General features: G+C 38.9%; 1 protein-coding gene across 1 annotated transcript in view; it reads left to right on the forward strand.

Annotated features, from left to right (window-relative positions):
• The first annotated feature begins 1,757 nt into the window (after window positions 1-1,757).
• Window positions 1,758-15,015, forward strand: part of CCNB3 (cyclin B3) — a 44,927-nt gene continuing 31,669 nt past the window's right edge. The window contains exons 1-3 of the mRNA XM_004606566.2: window positions 1,758-3,827; window positions 4,732-4,800; window positions 6,457-6,549. Coding sequence (XP_004606623.2) covers window positions 1,758-3,827; window positions 4,732-4,800; window positions 6,457-6,549 — 2,232 coding nt within the window. The remainder of the gene's footprint in view (window positions 3,828-4,731; window positions 4,801-6,456; window positions 6,550-15,015) is intronic.

The raw sequence follows: 15,015 nt of genomic DNA on the forward strand, positions 1-15,015 counted from the left end.
GGACAACATCAATCAAATTGTAGACCTATGAAACCCATGTAGACCCAAGGTCAGATTTGGTAGAATAAACTCAGCCAGACCCTTTAGTAGTGGTTGTGGATCTGGTAATGGAAGTGATAGACATGGTAGTGGAAGTTCTAAAAACTCATAAGAGTAGGGCACAGTACTTAGTAGGAGAGTGAGGATTTGTCAGAAAAACTTAAAATTGCTTTGAAACAGTTGTCCCAAATTCATTAGAGCAACTGTAATGCAAGGCAGGATCAATGATGCATAGTTAGCAAAGGTACTGCAGTCTAAACAGGAAATCTTTCTTGTTCAGGACCGTCACAGCTACATTTTGCAAAAAGTAAAGCTTTTGTTAATGCAATGTAGTCTCAATTAGATGTACACTATAAGGTCTTTTATCTATTTTATCCTTTACCTTTATTTGTTTTATATTTTACCTTTTTCATTACTCAGGTAAGTTGTGGTAGTTGTACCACATTACCCTGTAAGCTGTGGTAGTGGTACTTAGAATAAAAAATTAATGAAATTTTAACTTAAAAAATTAAGTGCTCTGTTGACAAGTTTCATCCCTGGACCTAGAAAGTCTAGTTGTAGAATACTTTATTGAAACTAAACTCTTTGAAATCTGCCTCTCTTATCAAGAAGAACTGGGAACCAGTGTACGCAGGTAGAAAGATACAAAGTACAAGTATTTCATTGCCCCCCATACGGCATTGTTTAAATAATATAGATCTGTAGACTTGTACTCCCAGCACCTGTATTTTAGAAATGTTCCAACTCTGCAAAGAAGCACATACATTAGCAGGCAACCACTCAGTGTATTTTTAGTTATGGATATGCATCTGTGGACATGTGTATTCAGGAATTTTTATATGAATGGTATCATGATATTCAGTCCTTTGGAGACACTTTTTGTTGTTCTGATGGACAATTGTCTTTGCTTTTAATCCTTTCATTTTGATTTCTAGTCTTCCAGTAATTTTTATTACATTGTTTAGTTAATCTACTTGGACAAACAGTTCTATTCAAAATAAATATTTGTATCTGATACTTAAAAATATTTTGGGGTTGAAGAGATAACATGGGTTAACACACTTGCTTTGCATGCATCCAATTCTGGTTTGATCTCTGGCACTGTATGTGGTCCCCCTGAGCACAGCATGGTGTGGCCCCAAAACAAAGAAAACATGTTTATTTCGGTTTTTTATTACCTCAACTATAAAAGCATCTTTTGAGTAGCCTAGGGTGAAGTGAATATAGATAACACCAATATTAGTATTAATCCACATTTCTATGATAAGACTTCATAAACCTATTACACGTCTGTCTCTTAAAATCCTCTCATACAAGCCTTCAAACAATATTAATTTAAAATTTGTATTTTACCATGCCTGGCTCGATTGACAAAAATAAGTAAATTTAACTAGTGTGGGAGACAGCTATCTAAGTACATAATTAATACAAACTGATAAGTACTGTAATAAAAAATTTATGTATAAGTAAAGGTAATAAATTTTATATGAGAAAATATAGCATGGTTTTGAGAATTATTTTTTGGAAATTGTGGGAATCTATTCAGTGTGCTACTTATTTGTCTCACTATGGTACCTATTGAACGTTATCCTGTTTCTTGGGCTTTAGCCTTTTCTGTCCATTTTATAAATGTAGTAACAAAATTAGATGGTAAGTAAGGTTTCTATCTACTATGCTTACTTACCCAGGCATTTTATTGTTCTTTTCATAGATATCACATGATAGTCTCATCACCATCAACCTCCACTGCCAGTGACTCAAATATAGAGAACCCACTCCATGTGGTGCCATCTACTCTCTCTCAAACATTCACAGCTGAAAACTCATCTCTTACTGAAAGATCACTAGCTTCAAGTGAGAAAGCGACTGGTCAGAAAACAATACTCCTCAAGAAGCCATTATTGCCAAGGAATCTTGTAATTCAGGAGTTGGATCATCTGGGAGAGCCACTGACCTTGCTAGAGGAGACTGGTGATGATGATGATTTTGCTGAGAATCCAAGCATTATTGAGAAGAAGACTACATTGGTTAAGGAGTCAGACATCAACACGGAGATAAGTTCTGTAGAGAAGTACACAAATTCGGAGAAGCCACCCTGCCAAAATGAGGACTTAACCTTGCAGGACTTAAATGCTAAAGAGGATTTGGTATCTACAAAGCCGAAGAACATTGAGAACTCGAAAGCTGAGATGGAAAATCCTACCAAGGAGTCACTTGTTTTACAGAAGAAATGTACCATTCAGAAGAATGTGTCCGGCTCGGATGAACCACTGCCACTAGCAGTTAAATCCTTTTCTGAAGAGCAGCTGCTCATTAAATCACTGACATTTCAAAACAAGCCTACGACTGAGACTGAGAAGGTGTCCCCTTTCCAGACATCAGCTGCATTGCAAGAGAAACATGCCACTGTCTTCCAGGCATCGGCTGCATTGCAAGAGAAGGTAACCATCTTGAAGAAGCCAGATATATTTCAGGAGGATATTGAAAGAGAAAGTCAATTTGTTAGGGAATCGCTTTCCTTTAGAAAGCAATATAACATAAATGCATTCTCCACCAAGGAAAAATCTTTAACAAATGAAGGCTATATCACTGAAACGATGATGATCACCCAACAAAAAGTCTTGGACTTGAGAGATGTGAGTAACAAAGATAAAAATTTTCACCCTGTGAGGCCAGAATCACCAAAGAAGTCTTCAACCAAAGAAGCAACTGTTACCAAGGCATCACTATCTTTAAAGGAACAGCAAAGTACTCAGGAGATTTTATACTTAGAGAAGAAGACCTCTGAAGAGAAGTCACTCTGTAAGAAGGTGTTAAACGATGAGGAAAAGCCATCAGCCGAAGAGGTGTTCCTCCCCAAGGATCCAGGTGCTGTAGAAGAAAACACCACTCTGCATGCAGCGTCTCTGCCCAAGAATCTGCTGACCTTGCAGGAGAAGACCAATAGTGAAAAGGAGTCAAGTATTAAGAAAGCATCCACCTTGCAGAAGAAGCTTATGACTAAGGAGGAATTTTCATTGCTTGTTAAACCCTCCAACAAAGATAAATATGTCTCCAGGAAGACTTTGCCTGTTCAGAAGAATGACATCAAAAAGAGCTCTTATCAGAAGTTCTTAACTGTTTCAGAGAAAAGCACCACTAGAGAGGATGGGTACTATCCCAGGAATCAATTGTTTTCAAGGAAGACCCCCATTCCTGAGGTGGCAAAAAGCAAAGAGAAGCAATTATCTTTTAAAAATAATCCCATTGCTCAGTGGAAGGTGGCTCCTTTGAAGAACCACATGGCCCTACAATACCACTTCACCAATGAAGAAGGTGCAATTATGAATCAGAAACTGGCTTTAAGGGAAAAACCCATCACTGAGAATGAGACCATTCTGCAGAAGGAGCCTGTGGTCTTGCATGAAAAACACCCAGTTGAAGAGGAGGCTATTTCAAAGGAGCCTTTGACTGCACGGGAGAATCTTAGCCATGAGGTGACCCTTTGCAAGCAGTCAGTAATCTTTAAGGAGAGGCCTACTGTCAATAAGGTAGTCCGTTTCAAGGAAGCATTCGTTTTGAATGAAAAGCCCACTACTAGTAAAATGGTGTATATGAACCAGTCATTGACCTATGAAGAGAATCCCATCCACATGAAAGATAACACTATCAGCGATTTATTATCCCAGACACAGAATAGCCCAAATAAGGTTAGCAGGCCCTCTGAATGTGGAACAAAGAAGCTCAGAGTTGTTGGCATTTCAAATATGAAGAAGTTCAGTTTTGCCAACAAGTTCTGCACCTATAACGTAAGTTCCGAAGAGATTTCTCATCTTAGAACATGAAATCACAAGAGTTATTCTTCTCTCTTCTTAAATTTGATCACACATTGTTTGTTAACCTGGAGGTGGCTGATGGCAGAGAGTTTTGCTTTTGCTTTCTTAAGCAGTTGAGCTATAAATATAACACATTGTAGCAAATAAAGTTAAACTTGTAGAGTTCCTTGGCTTTATGACTCATGGAGTGATACACTCAAACCTTTAGAAAATGTTTGTTACAGGAATATCCACAAGAATATGGAATACTCTCTGAGAATAGGGTGGGGAGTTTTGCAGTAGTAATTGGGTAATTTTCAATAAACTGCATTTCTTAGTAATTTAAGGTTGCATCACAGTGAATTTTAGTTATAGATGGATATGGCTCATAGAGACACCTTCTCATAAAGGAAAATGATCTTTAAATTGTAAATAGTAAGGATAAAGGGATAATATTTGGCAAACAGGAGGATAAATATTTCTCTTGTAGTCAAAACAACTTGGATGAAGTTATGTAAGGAAAAGGTTTTCCAAAAGAGTAATTGAGCCAGGTCAAGACATTAAAATCTAATAAGAGGCCTAAGAAGGATGAAAGGTGGCACAAATTGAAATAGTAAATTAAAAGTGTTTTTATTGGGCAGTGTGAACTTAGCTACAAAATGGTATTTTGCTCCTGGGGCAGAGCAAAGCAGCTGTAAGAAAGACTAAGCATTTTTCAATAACTTGAGTATATACGGATTGTAGGGCAGAGTTGGTGCTCTTTATGACTCAAAATGTATGAGACTTGAAGCGCAGCAGAGATTAGAGTGGGAGTAAGAGTCATACTTTATGTGTATTTGCGAAGCATTCCTTAGAATGTTTGCCTTTCTAATATGTCTTCTTGGTATTTTTCAAACAGAGTAACAATGATCCAGTTTTCAATACAGTATATGCCAAGGATATCTTCAGATATATGAAAGAGAGAGAGGTATGTAGGTGACTGAGGAGTGGGTGTCATAATAATTCCCAGTTCTCATTTTTTCTTTACTATATCCTTCAAAAACAGGTCAAAATCAGAGGTAATGATTGTGAAAATAGCAAAAATAGCAATTGATAGTTATTGGTAGCCTACAGTGACTTAGACATCATACTGAGAGATTAAAGGCATTGATTTAATTGTCCCAATAGCTAGGAATTATTCATTATAATAAAGTTAATGTTAGTAATTGTTATCCTTTAATATTCCAGGAAGAAACTCTAAAGAGTAACATAGCTAGTGTGTTGCAATATGGACTGAAATATGTTTATCTTGAAGGCAGTAAATAGTTCCTTCTAATTGCTGAAAAGATGGTTCCAGACAAAAATAATCAAGTAGTTTCCTTTAATGTATTCCTTTAGAGATAGTTTCTCTGCTCTGTACAAGTTTCTAGTGTTATATATAAGATTATACCCTTTGTTACAGCTTTCCAACATGGTGAACATTTTTCTCCTTTGAAATTTTTCTTTGCCATAATATTCATTGATTCCATAGTTTGCTGCTTTGGCCTTGAATAGGTGAGTGTTGGAAAACCTTAGTAGGAAATGACAGTGGAAAGAAATGAATCATTGTGTATGTGCTAAGCTTCAGCATCAACAAAACAGATGGAGTCTAGATTATTTTCCAGCAAGAGTCTTAGCAGGCCATGCAGAAGAGGAAGAATGAACATCTCCTCTCTAGAGATACATTTAACTCCAGAGTTTGTACTTGTCTAGTATGCTTTGGAGGAAGTAAGAGATCACTCTACTACTAGGAAAGTGTTGGTGTCAGCTCAAAAGTGTTGGTATCACATTTGACTTTTTGTTTTGTTTTGGGGTCACACCTAGTGATGGTCAGGGGTTACTCCTGGCTCTGCACTCAGGAATTACTCCTGATGGTGCTCAGGGGACTATATGGGATGCCGGGGATCAAACCCAGGTCAGCCGCATGCAAGGCACATGCTGCCCTACCTACTGTACTATTGCTCCAGCCCCCACATTTGACTTTCTAAGACTGCAGAAACACTACCACACTCCAGATCATCTGAATGAGATTGTGAACTTTAAAGATCCCTAAGTGTTATCTATGTATGGTTAAGTTTGAGAGGAGTACTCTATATGGCATGGTATTGTGTTTTATATGGAATTGCTAAGAAGGGACTCAACCTTTGGTATTTATCTATAGCCAGTATTGCACATTGCCCCTGGACTTCTCAGTATCAACCTTGACCCTTGAAGAGCATATACATACATTTCTCAGGGATAACTGGAACTTGTCTTGTAATAGGGTTTTTGATACTAGCTGAAAGTAATGAGTTAGAACCACAAAGAGGGGCTGGAGTGATAGCACAGCGGGTAGGGCGTTTGCCTTGCACACAGCCAACCCGGGTTCGAATCCCAGCATCCCATATGGTCCCCTGAGCACCGCCAGGGGTAATTCCTGAGTGCATGAGCCAGGAATGACCCCTGTGCATTGCCGGGTGTGACCCAAAAAGCAAAAAAAAAAAAAAGAACCACAAAGAACTGTGTTGTTACATTGTTTTCCTATAATACTAATTCTAAATATTTTAAGCTAAAAATGTTGAACTATAAAAAAGAGTTCATTACATTTCTTTTATATTGATGACAGGAAAAATTCAAAGTTAATCAATACATGCCTGGACAGGCTGATATCAGCAGTGACATGAGGGCTACTCTTGTGGACTGGTTGGTGGAACTGCAGGTAAGCCTGACAATTACTACCCTTAGGGGTTGCTATTCTTGGTTACTGATTATTCATTAAGGATTGCCATGTGCCAAACATGGTAAAAATCATTGGCATTTATGGAACTGAATAAAACATGGTTCCTGCCTTCAAGTGGTTTATGATCTCAGGGACAAGATAGGACTTGCAGACAAGCTAAGTTCAATAAACAATAGAAATACCATATGTATTTAGATACTATACAGTGTCTGGTGTAGCATTTCTATGCAATTTTAGGTGGGAGAAATAAAATAATTACTATGTAAATATTATAGTTAAAGTGTTGTGAAAACCCAGTGAAAGGAGGTTGTTTCTATAAAATTTATGATGTTATCGTAGCTTAATTTTTATCTGGTGACTTGGATAAGTTTCAGTGACAATATTTTAAATGTTGTGTGGGATTGATAATAGGAGGTAGCTGTTTGTCCTTACTTGGATGTTGCTAATATATCGCTATGAATGCTTGTCACTTTGCACTAACAAAGTATAACCCAGAATAGTACTTGCCATAGTAATAGTATTTGTCATTAGAAGGATCACTGTCACTGTCATCCCATTGTTCATCGATTTGCTCGAGCAGGCACCAGTAACGTCTCCATTGTGAGACTTGTTGTTACTGTTTTTGGCATATCGAATACACCACGGATAGCTTGCCAGGCTATGTGGGCAGGATACTCGGTAGCTTGCTGGGCTCTCTGAGAGGGATGGAGGAATCGAACCTGAGTTTGCGTGTGCAAGGCAAACGCCCTACCTGCTGTGCTATACAGTAAATATTTGCTAATTGAATAGAATTGAATAGAGTTTACAAAGAAATATAAGGTATAGTTTCATTCCCACCAGAGTATATATTGAGATTAAAAGGTAATGTTGTTAATATCCTTTTTATGTTTCAGAAAAGTGATTTAGGCTCATTTTGGAATGACAGACCAGGAAATAAGTGTGATAGATGTGATATATTTGGACATTAGCAAAACATGAAATAATATATTACATAAATGAAGCATAGTAAAATTAAGAGTAGAATTTTGGTAGGTCTTGCTTTGCTTATTTTTTGACCTCAATGTTTATCCTTAGCAGTTTTGTATAAAGAACGTACATAAAGAACAAGAAATTCATACTAAAAGCTTACTGAGGGGCATTATAGTGAACACTGAAAGTACAAGTTACTTATTTGGGGGCTTAAAATAGTAGAAATAAGTGTAAGCTAAATAAAGTAAGTGGAAAAATATACAGTGTACAATAGCAAGAGGGTTGAAAAGGAATCCTGTGAAAAATATGTATCGGTTTATTCAAGTTGGTTTTTTTTTATTCAGTCACAATGAGATACAGAATGACAAAACTGGTCATGGTCAGGCTTCAGTCAGTGTCCCAACACCTATCCCTCCACCAGTGTACATTTTCCATCACCAATGTCTCCATTTTCCCTTTTGTCATCCTGTACCCTGCCCCCAGTCTGTCCCTGTGGCAGACACTTTCCTTCTCTCTCTCTCTCTCTCTCTCTCTCTCTCTCTCTCTCTCTCTCTCTCTCTGTGTGTGTGTGTGTGTGTGTGTCTATCTTCTTTTGGGCATTTATGGTTTGCAATACAGGTATTGAGAGAGATTATCATGTTTGTTCCTTTACCTATTTTCAGCATACAGTTCTTATCCAGAGTGATCATTTCCAACTATCTTTACCATAGTGGTCCCTTCTCAGTCCCAAGTCTTTTTGCCCTAGCACTTGAGGTAGACTTCCAACTGTGGATCAGTCCTCCTGGATCCTGTTTCTACTGTCCTTAGGTATTAGTCTCATATTAGACTCACAAATAGGTCTAATCATTCTATATCTATTTCTCTCCTTCTGACTCATTTCACTCAGCATGATACTCACTCTTCATGTCCATCCATTTCTAAGAGAATTTCATATCTTTTCCCAACAGCTCTATGGTATTCCACTGTGTGGATGTGCCATAGTTTCTTTAACCAGTTATCTGTTCTAGAGCAGCCAGGTTGTTTCCATATTCTGGCTATTGTGAATAGTGCTGCAATGAATATAGAAATGCAGATAGCATTTCTGCTGTGTGTTTTGCGCCCCCTGGGTATATTGCCAAAAGTGGTATTGCTGGGTATATGAAAACTCAGGTTGGTTTTGATTGGCTACTTGTTTAAGCAAATTATCAGTCTATATTGTAATAATATTTTCCCCAACACATCAAAATCTGGAAACTATGACTTTCTCAAATTGTTGTTTGTAATGTATGTGGGGGTTGGGGTAGGCTTGGGTTATATACAATGATGCTCATGGGCCATTCCTGACAGTGCTCCAGGAACTACTAGGGGATAGAACCTGCATAGGCCTTTCAACATGTGCTCATTCTGTTGAGCTATATATAAACCTCACTTACTGTTTTCCCTCAGTGCTCACAACACAGAAACAGGTTTTCTGTTTGTTTTGGGGCTACACCTAGCTGTACTTAGGGTTTACTTCTGGCTCTGTGCTCAGGGTAAGCACAGAGTCCTGGTAAGACTGTGGGACCACATGGGATGCTGGTGATGAAACCCAGGTAGGCTGCATATAAGGCAAACTCCCTGCTGATGAATATCTCCAGTCACAGGAATAGGCTTTTAATATCAAATAGCCATTTATGAAAGTAATAAGATACAGATATTCATAAATATTACAGCTGCAGTAGAAATACCTGGTCAAACCACCATCAATGTTTATGGAAATTGTGTGTGTGTTTTTTTTTTTTTTTGCTTTTTGGGTCACACCTGGCTCTGCACAGGGGTTACTCCTGGCTCTGCACTCAGGAATTATCCCTGGCGGTGCTCAGGGGATCATATGGGATGCTGGGAATCGAACCTGGGTCAGCTGCGTGCAAGGCAAACACCCTACCCACTGTGCTATCGCTCCAGCCCCTGGAAATTGTAGTTTTAAAAGTTTTTTTTTTTTTTACTTTAATGAATCACTGTCAGGTACAGTTACAGACTTACAAACTTTCGTCCTTGTGTTTCAGTCATACAGTGATTGAGTATCCATCCCTCCATGTATTATATGATTTTCATCAGAGGTTGCCAAACTTATTTGACTTATTTACACTTTTCAGAAAAAAGACTCAGCAACACGCCCCCCCCCGCCCACCATCAAATCTACCCTCTTTGAGGAAAGAAAAGATTTCCCCATTCCCAGTTGTAACTGAGGCTACTGATTTTATACATACTCACTTGTTGGTCCCAGCCACCGTGGGGGCAGTATCTCCCTCTGGGGAACATTGAGTTGCATTAACACATATGTCTTCCTGAAACTAAAATGAGCGGGGAATCTTACTGCTCTTTTGCTAACCACCACATAACTACATGTGCATCACAAAGGGTCATGAATCCAGTGTACATATCATGGAATAAAACTCAAGCTAAGCAAGTGGGCTACTCATGTAAATAAACCAAAAAAAAAGACTAAACTTCTTTACATATTAATGCCAGTTTAGAAGTATCACCAGAAAAGATAGTTTCTTTTTTTGGTGGGGGGTCACACCCGACGATGCACAGGGGATATTTCTGGCAGTGCTCGGGGACCATATGGGATGCTGGGAATCGAACCTGGGTTGACTGCATGCAAGGCAAACACCCTACCCCCTGTACTATTGCTCCAGCCCCTAGAACAGATAGTTTTGATTATGAATTGGTCTAAACTATAGTCTGCAAAGAGAAATTTGCTTAGGTACTGTCACCAAGCATCTTAGAAAAGCTGTGGAATTATACTGAGTTATTCATAAAACAAAAATTGCCAGGTTTGATGATAACTTATCATATGTATATCCCAGTGGTTCTAGAAATTCTAGTAATCATTCTAGAATGACTATAGTGTGATTGGTTTATTCATCATCATCATCATCCCGTTGATCATCAAATTTCTCAAGCTGTCTCAGTAATGTCTCCATTCGTCCTATCCCTGAGATTTTAGAAGCCTCTCTTTACTCGTCCTTCCCAACAATGCTGCATTGGAGTCTCTTTCAGGGTCAGGAGACCTTGCGAGGCTCTCCCAGGTGGGCAGGAAACTCCCGGTAGTTTTCCAGGTTCTTCCAGAGCAAAAGAAGGCTATAAGATATTGTGCACGCGGCCTCGAAGCTTCTGGGAGCTTGCTTTTAAGTCTCTGGATGCTGGTTGTGGATGGGATTACACAGCGCTGGAGTCATTCCCTGGGTGTGACCACCTAGCTACTGGGAAATAGGAAATCTGGGCGGAGCAGACCCAGTCCCGATCCAAGCAGCCTTGGAGGTCTCAGCCCCGGGTCCCACACCTGGGTTCCTCTGCCGGTACCTTCATGTGTGAGGCTCATCCGAATGTGTGGAGAGGGGCCTTGAGCATGGCTGTGGCTAGGTTCCGGAGGTCTTCGGCCGCCGGGATCTCTGCTCGGGGTGGGGAGGGAAGCTGGATTGGTTTATTATTTCAGTAATTCACCAGTGTATTTAACTGGGAATACAAGACTGAAGACAGACCTTCTATCAACATATACTGGATAGATAGGTTTCTGTTGTTTGTGTTTTTAGATGATACAGGGACTGAAACCAGGTCTCTTGCATGCATACCATGTGTTTTGGTGCTTAGTCACATCTCTGGCCCTGGATAGTGTTTTTTTTTAATTGCATGTTAAATGCAAACTATAAAATTTAATGTACTAATAAGACATGATGTGCAAAGTCTGCATGTTTATCACAACATTTTACTTGGAAAAAATCAGTAAGTGGGATATTTTTATTTTTAAAAATAATTTTTATTTAATTAAAGAACTGTAATTTGCAGTTATTGGTAGTTGAATTTTATACATATACTACTTCAATACCAGCCCCACCGCCAGTGTCAGCTTCCTTTAACCAGTGTTCCCATACTCCATTCCCCCCTCACCCCTACCCCACCCACTTGCCTTTCATGTGACAGGCACAGTACAAAGCTCAGTGGTTATAGCTTAAATCTCATGTTTTCAGAGTTATTGAGTATTTTATTCTCTGTCCTCCTCCCTAAACTATAGGATCAGGGTGATCTAGACAAGAGTGGGATTTTTTTCTTGCAAGTATTTACTGTCACGATGCAAAAGAAATATGTGCAAATTGCAAGCTTCCTAAAAATAGCAGTTAAAGTATTTATATACAAAAAGATGTCACTGTCTGATCAAATATGCAAGAGCCGGAATTTCCCAGAGTTTATAATAAAGAATGCTATCCATCTAGGTTCCGTCATGGCCTTCTTTTCTTCTCTGTGTGACAGATACCTGATTGATGTTTTCAATAAGCTGTGTGCTGTCCACAGCATCACATTTTTTCCCCACTAGCCTCTATAAATAACATGAAATGGTTTGGTGCAAAGTTCAGCCCTTTATTTCTATTGATTTCACAATTTTCCTTGTTAATTTATTTCCAACTAGCACATTTAGTTTACTGTGTTATTTCTTGTGCAGTATGTTTCCTATCCATTTAGCCAATTATTTAATTTAACAGATGTACCTCTTTTTGTGACACAAACTAATATAGCACCCACTGCACCTCTATAATACTGTGAGTTCATGTTATGACTAAACTTGACTAGCAGTATACTATATTGCAAATTCAGTTTTATTTCTGTTCATTGAAACTGTTTTTACCTCAAAGTACACCTATTTTTGCTGAAATTCTGCATCAAAAGTATCATCTATGTCTGAGGTACTGGAGAGTTATCTCAAAGGACTGAGTGCATACTTTGCCTGTAGGAGACCTGGGTTTGATCTTTGGAACAGAATTGTCTCTTAGCACCTCTGGGGGCAACAGTCTAGCAATGCCTGGTGTGACTAAATGAAAAACAGAAAGGTTATCTTAAGAGAAGGCTGACCTGACCCTTATCCCTCACCACTTTCATCCATGATAAGAATCTTCAGGATTGTCAGTGAGAAGATAGTGCAGGGGTTAAGGCATTTGCCTTGCAAAAGTAGCTCTGGTTCTAGCCCTTGCACTGCATAGGGTCCCTTGAACACTGCCAGGAGTGATCTCTGAGCACAAAGCCAGGAAGTTTTCCCTGAGAACCACCAAATGTGACCCAAATAAACAGGGAAGAAGAATAATCTTGAGGATAGTTATCATGTCCTGGTTCATACTATCTCTGTTCTGCTCTGTCTAGCTCTCAGCCATTACACAAGAGAGCCACTTCCATATGGCACACACTCTATGACTACCACCTTTATTTTACTTGTCTATTTAAATTGCAGGAGTCTAGAATGCCCAAATTCTGCCTTGAGGAAGCTCTTTGTAAGCCCTGTGTCCCATGCATGTATCCAGAAATCTTATTCTTTCCTTGTACAAGTGCAGTTTGGCAGTGGGGGGCAAGTCTGGGCAGATATTAAGTAAGGAAACATAATTCTAAAGATTTTTAATTGACTTGGTTCTGATCAACCATTTTATTAGCAAGAGAGATGAGACCAGTGAAGATATACTCATCAAATTTACAGATGCCAAGATACTGGAAATAGAGATTGGAAATAAATGTGTAACAGATAAATTATCTTTACTAGGTGGAATGGTCAACAGACTTTTGAAAAAAATTGGCTTTTATCATATAAAATGCATTTCTATTATAGAAAAATAGTAATTTGTAATTACCTGTGACCCTCTCAACTGCTATTTGTGTTTATATGTGTATTGTCTCCTCACTTTAATTTTATTTACTTTTTGGCTTTTGGGCCACACCTACCTGGGATTACTTCTGGCTCTGCACTCAGAGATCACTCCTGGCAGGTTGTAAGGGACCATATGGCATACTGCAATTGAACCTGGGTCAGCCGTGTGCAAGTCAAATGCCCTACCTATTCATTGTAATATCGCTTTGGCTCCTGGCCCATTACTTTTTTGGTGGGGGACACACTGGCAATGCTCAGAGGTTACTCCTGGCTCTGTTTTCAGAAATCACTCCTGTCAGTGATCAAGGGACCATATGGGATGCTGAGGACGGAACCCAGGTTGGGCATGTGCAAGGAAAGCAACCTACCCACTGGCCCCTAGGTTGTCACTTTAAAAAAAATTATTAGTGAATCACTGTGAGGTACAGTTACAGACTTACAAACTTTCATGCTTGCATTTCAGTTATACAGTGGTCGGGTGCCCATCCCTGTACCAGTGCCCATTTTCTACCACCAATGGTCCCAGCATCCCTCCCACCACCCCACCCTGTCCTTCCCCCACCCCACCCTGCCTCTGTGGCAGGGCATTCCCTTTTGCGCTCTTTCTCCTTTGGGTGTTGTTGAGTGTTGTGGTTTGCAGTAGACATAGCCTATCATTTTTAAAGTAGATATACACTATTATGGATTGTCCCTCTAGTACAGACATAATAGGTCCTTATCCTAGTCTAAGATCAAATTAAAACTGGGATATGGCCAATGTACACATAGTTTATAAAGCCCACAAGTGCCCTTTGAGTGAAAAACTAGAGTTTTAGAAAAATGATATAAATTTTAATGTATATGTTTAATTAGGAAGTACATGGCAGAGCCTGGCAAGCTCCCTGTGGTGTATTCGATATGCCAAAAACAGTAACAATAACTGGTCTCATTTCCCTGACCCTGAAAGAGCCTCCAATATGGCACCATTGGGAAGGATGAGTAAGGAGAGCCTGCTAAAATCTCAGGGCTGGGATGAATGGAGAAGTTACTGGCATCCGCTCAAGCAAATCGATGAACGATGGGATGACAGTGATGCAATGATATAATTAGGAAGAAACATTGACATATATTGTTACTTTTCTATGGAATTTTCACACGTGTTTTCAAATAATAGTCACAAAACTCAGCAAAATGTATTTTGGAGAGGTCCTGTGAATCCTTCACCTAGTCTTGCCCAATGGTAACTTTGGACGAATATATAACATTTTATGTAATTATACTATAGTGTCACAGTTAAGGTCTACAGGCATTTTTTTAAGTTTTATTAATTTCACATGCACATATTTGTGGGGGTCAATTTGCATATTATCACATGTGAGTTGCATAATGTTAAGATATATACTTATTCTTTCACCATAAGGATCCCTCATGTTATTCTTTTATGGCCATTGCAGTCTCCTTCTGCACACCTTCCTGTCTTTGGAAACTCTTGATTTGCTCTCTACCTCTACACTTTTACAATCTCATGAATTTTAAATCAGTAGTATCATACAGTTGGTAATGCTTTGACATTGACTCTTATCATTCACTATAATTCCCTTGAGAATCATCCAGGTTGTGTCTATCAGTAGTTTATTCCTATTCCTTTTTTATAACTGATTAGTATTATATGTAGCCACAGTGAAGGTCATTTGAGTTGTTTCCAGTTACTGGGTATTACAAAAAATGTATATTTATTTTAGTGGGACACTTCTTCAGAGTGACTGTACCATCTTGCATTCTCAAATCTGAGTTGTATGAGGGTTCTAGTTGTTGAACATCTTAGCCACCACATGGTACTTAGTGGT

Source organism: Sorex araneus, chromosome X, assembly GCF_027595985.1.
Source record: "Sorex araneus isolate mSorAra2 chromosome X, mSorAra2.pri, whole genome shotgun sequence".
Lineage (NCBI taxonomy): Eukaryota > Metazoa > Chordata > Mammalia > Eulipotyphla > Soricidae > Sorex > Sorex araneus.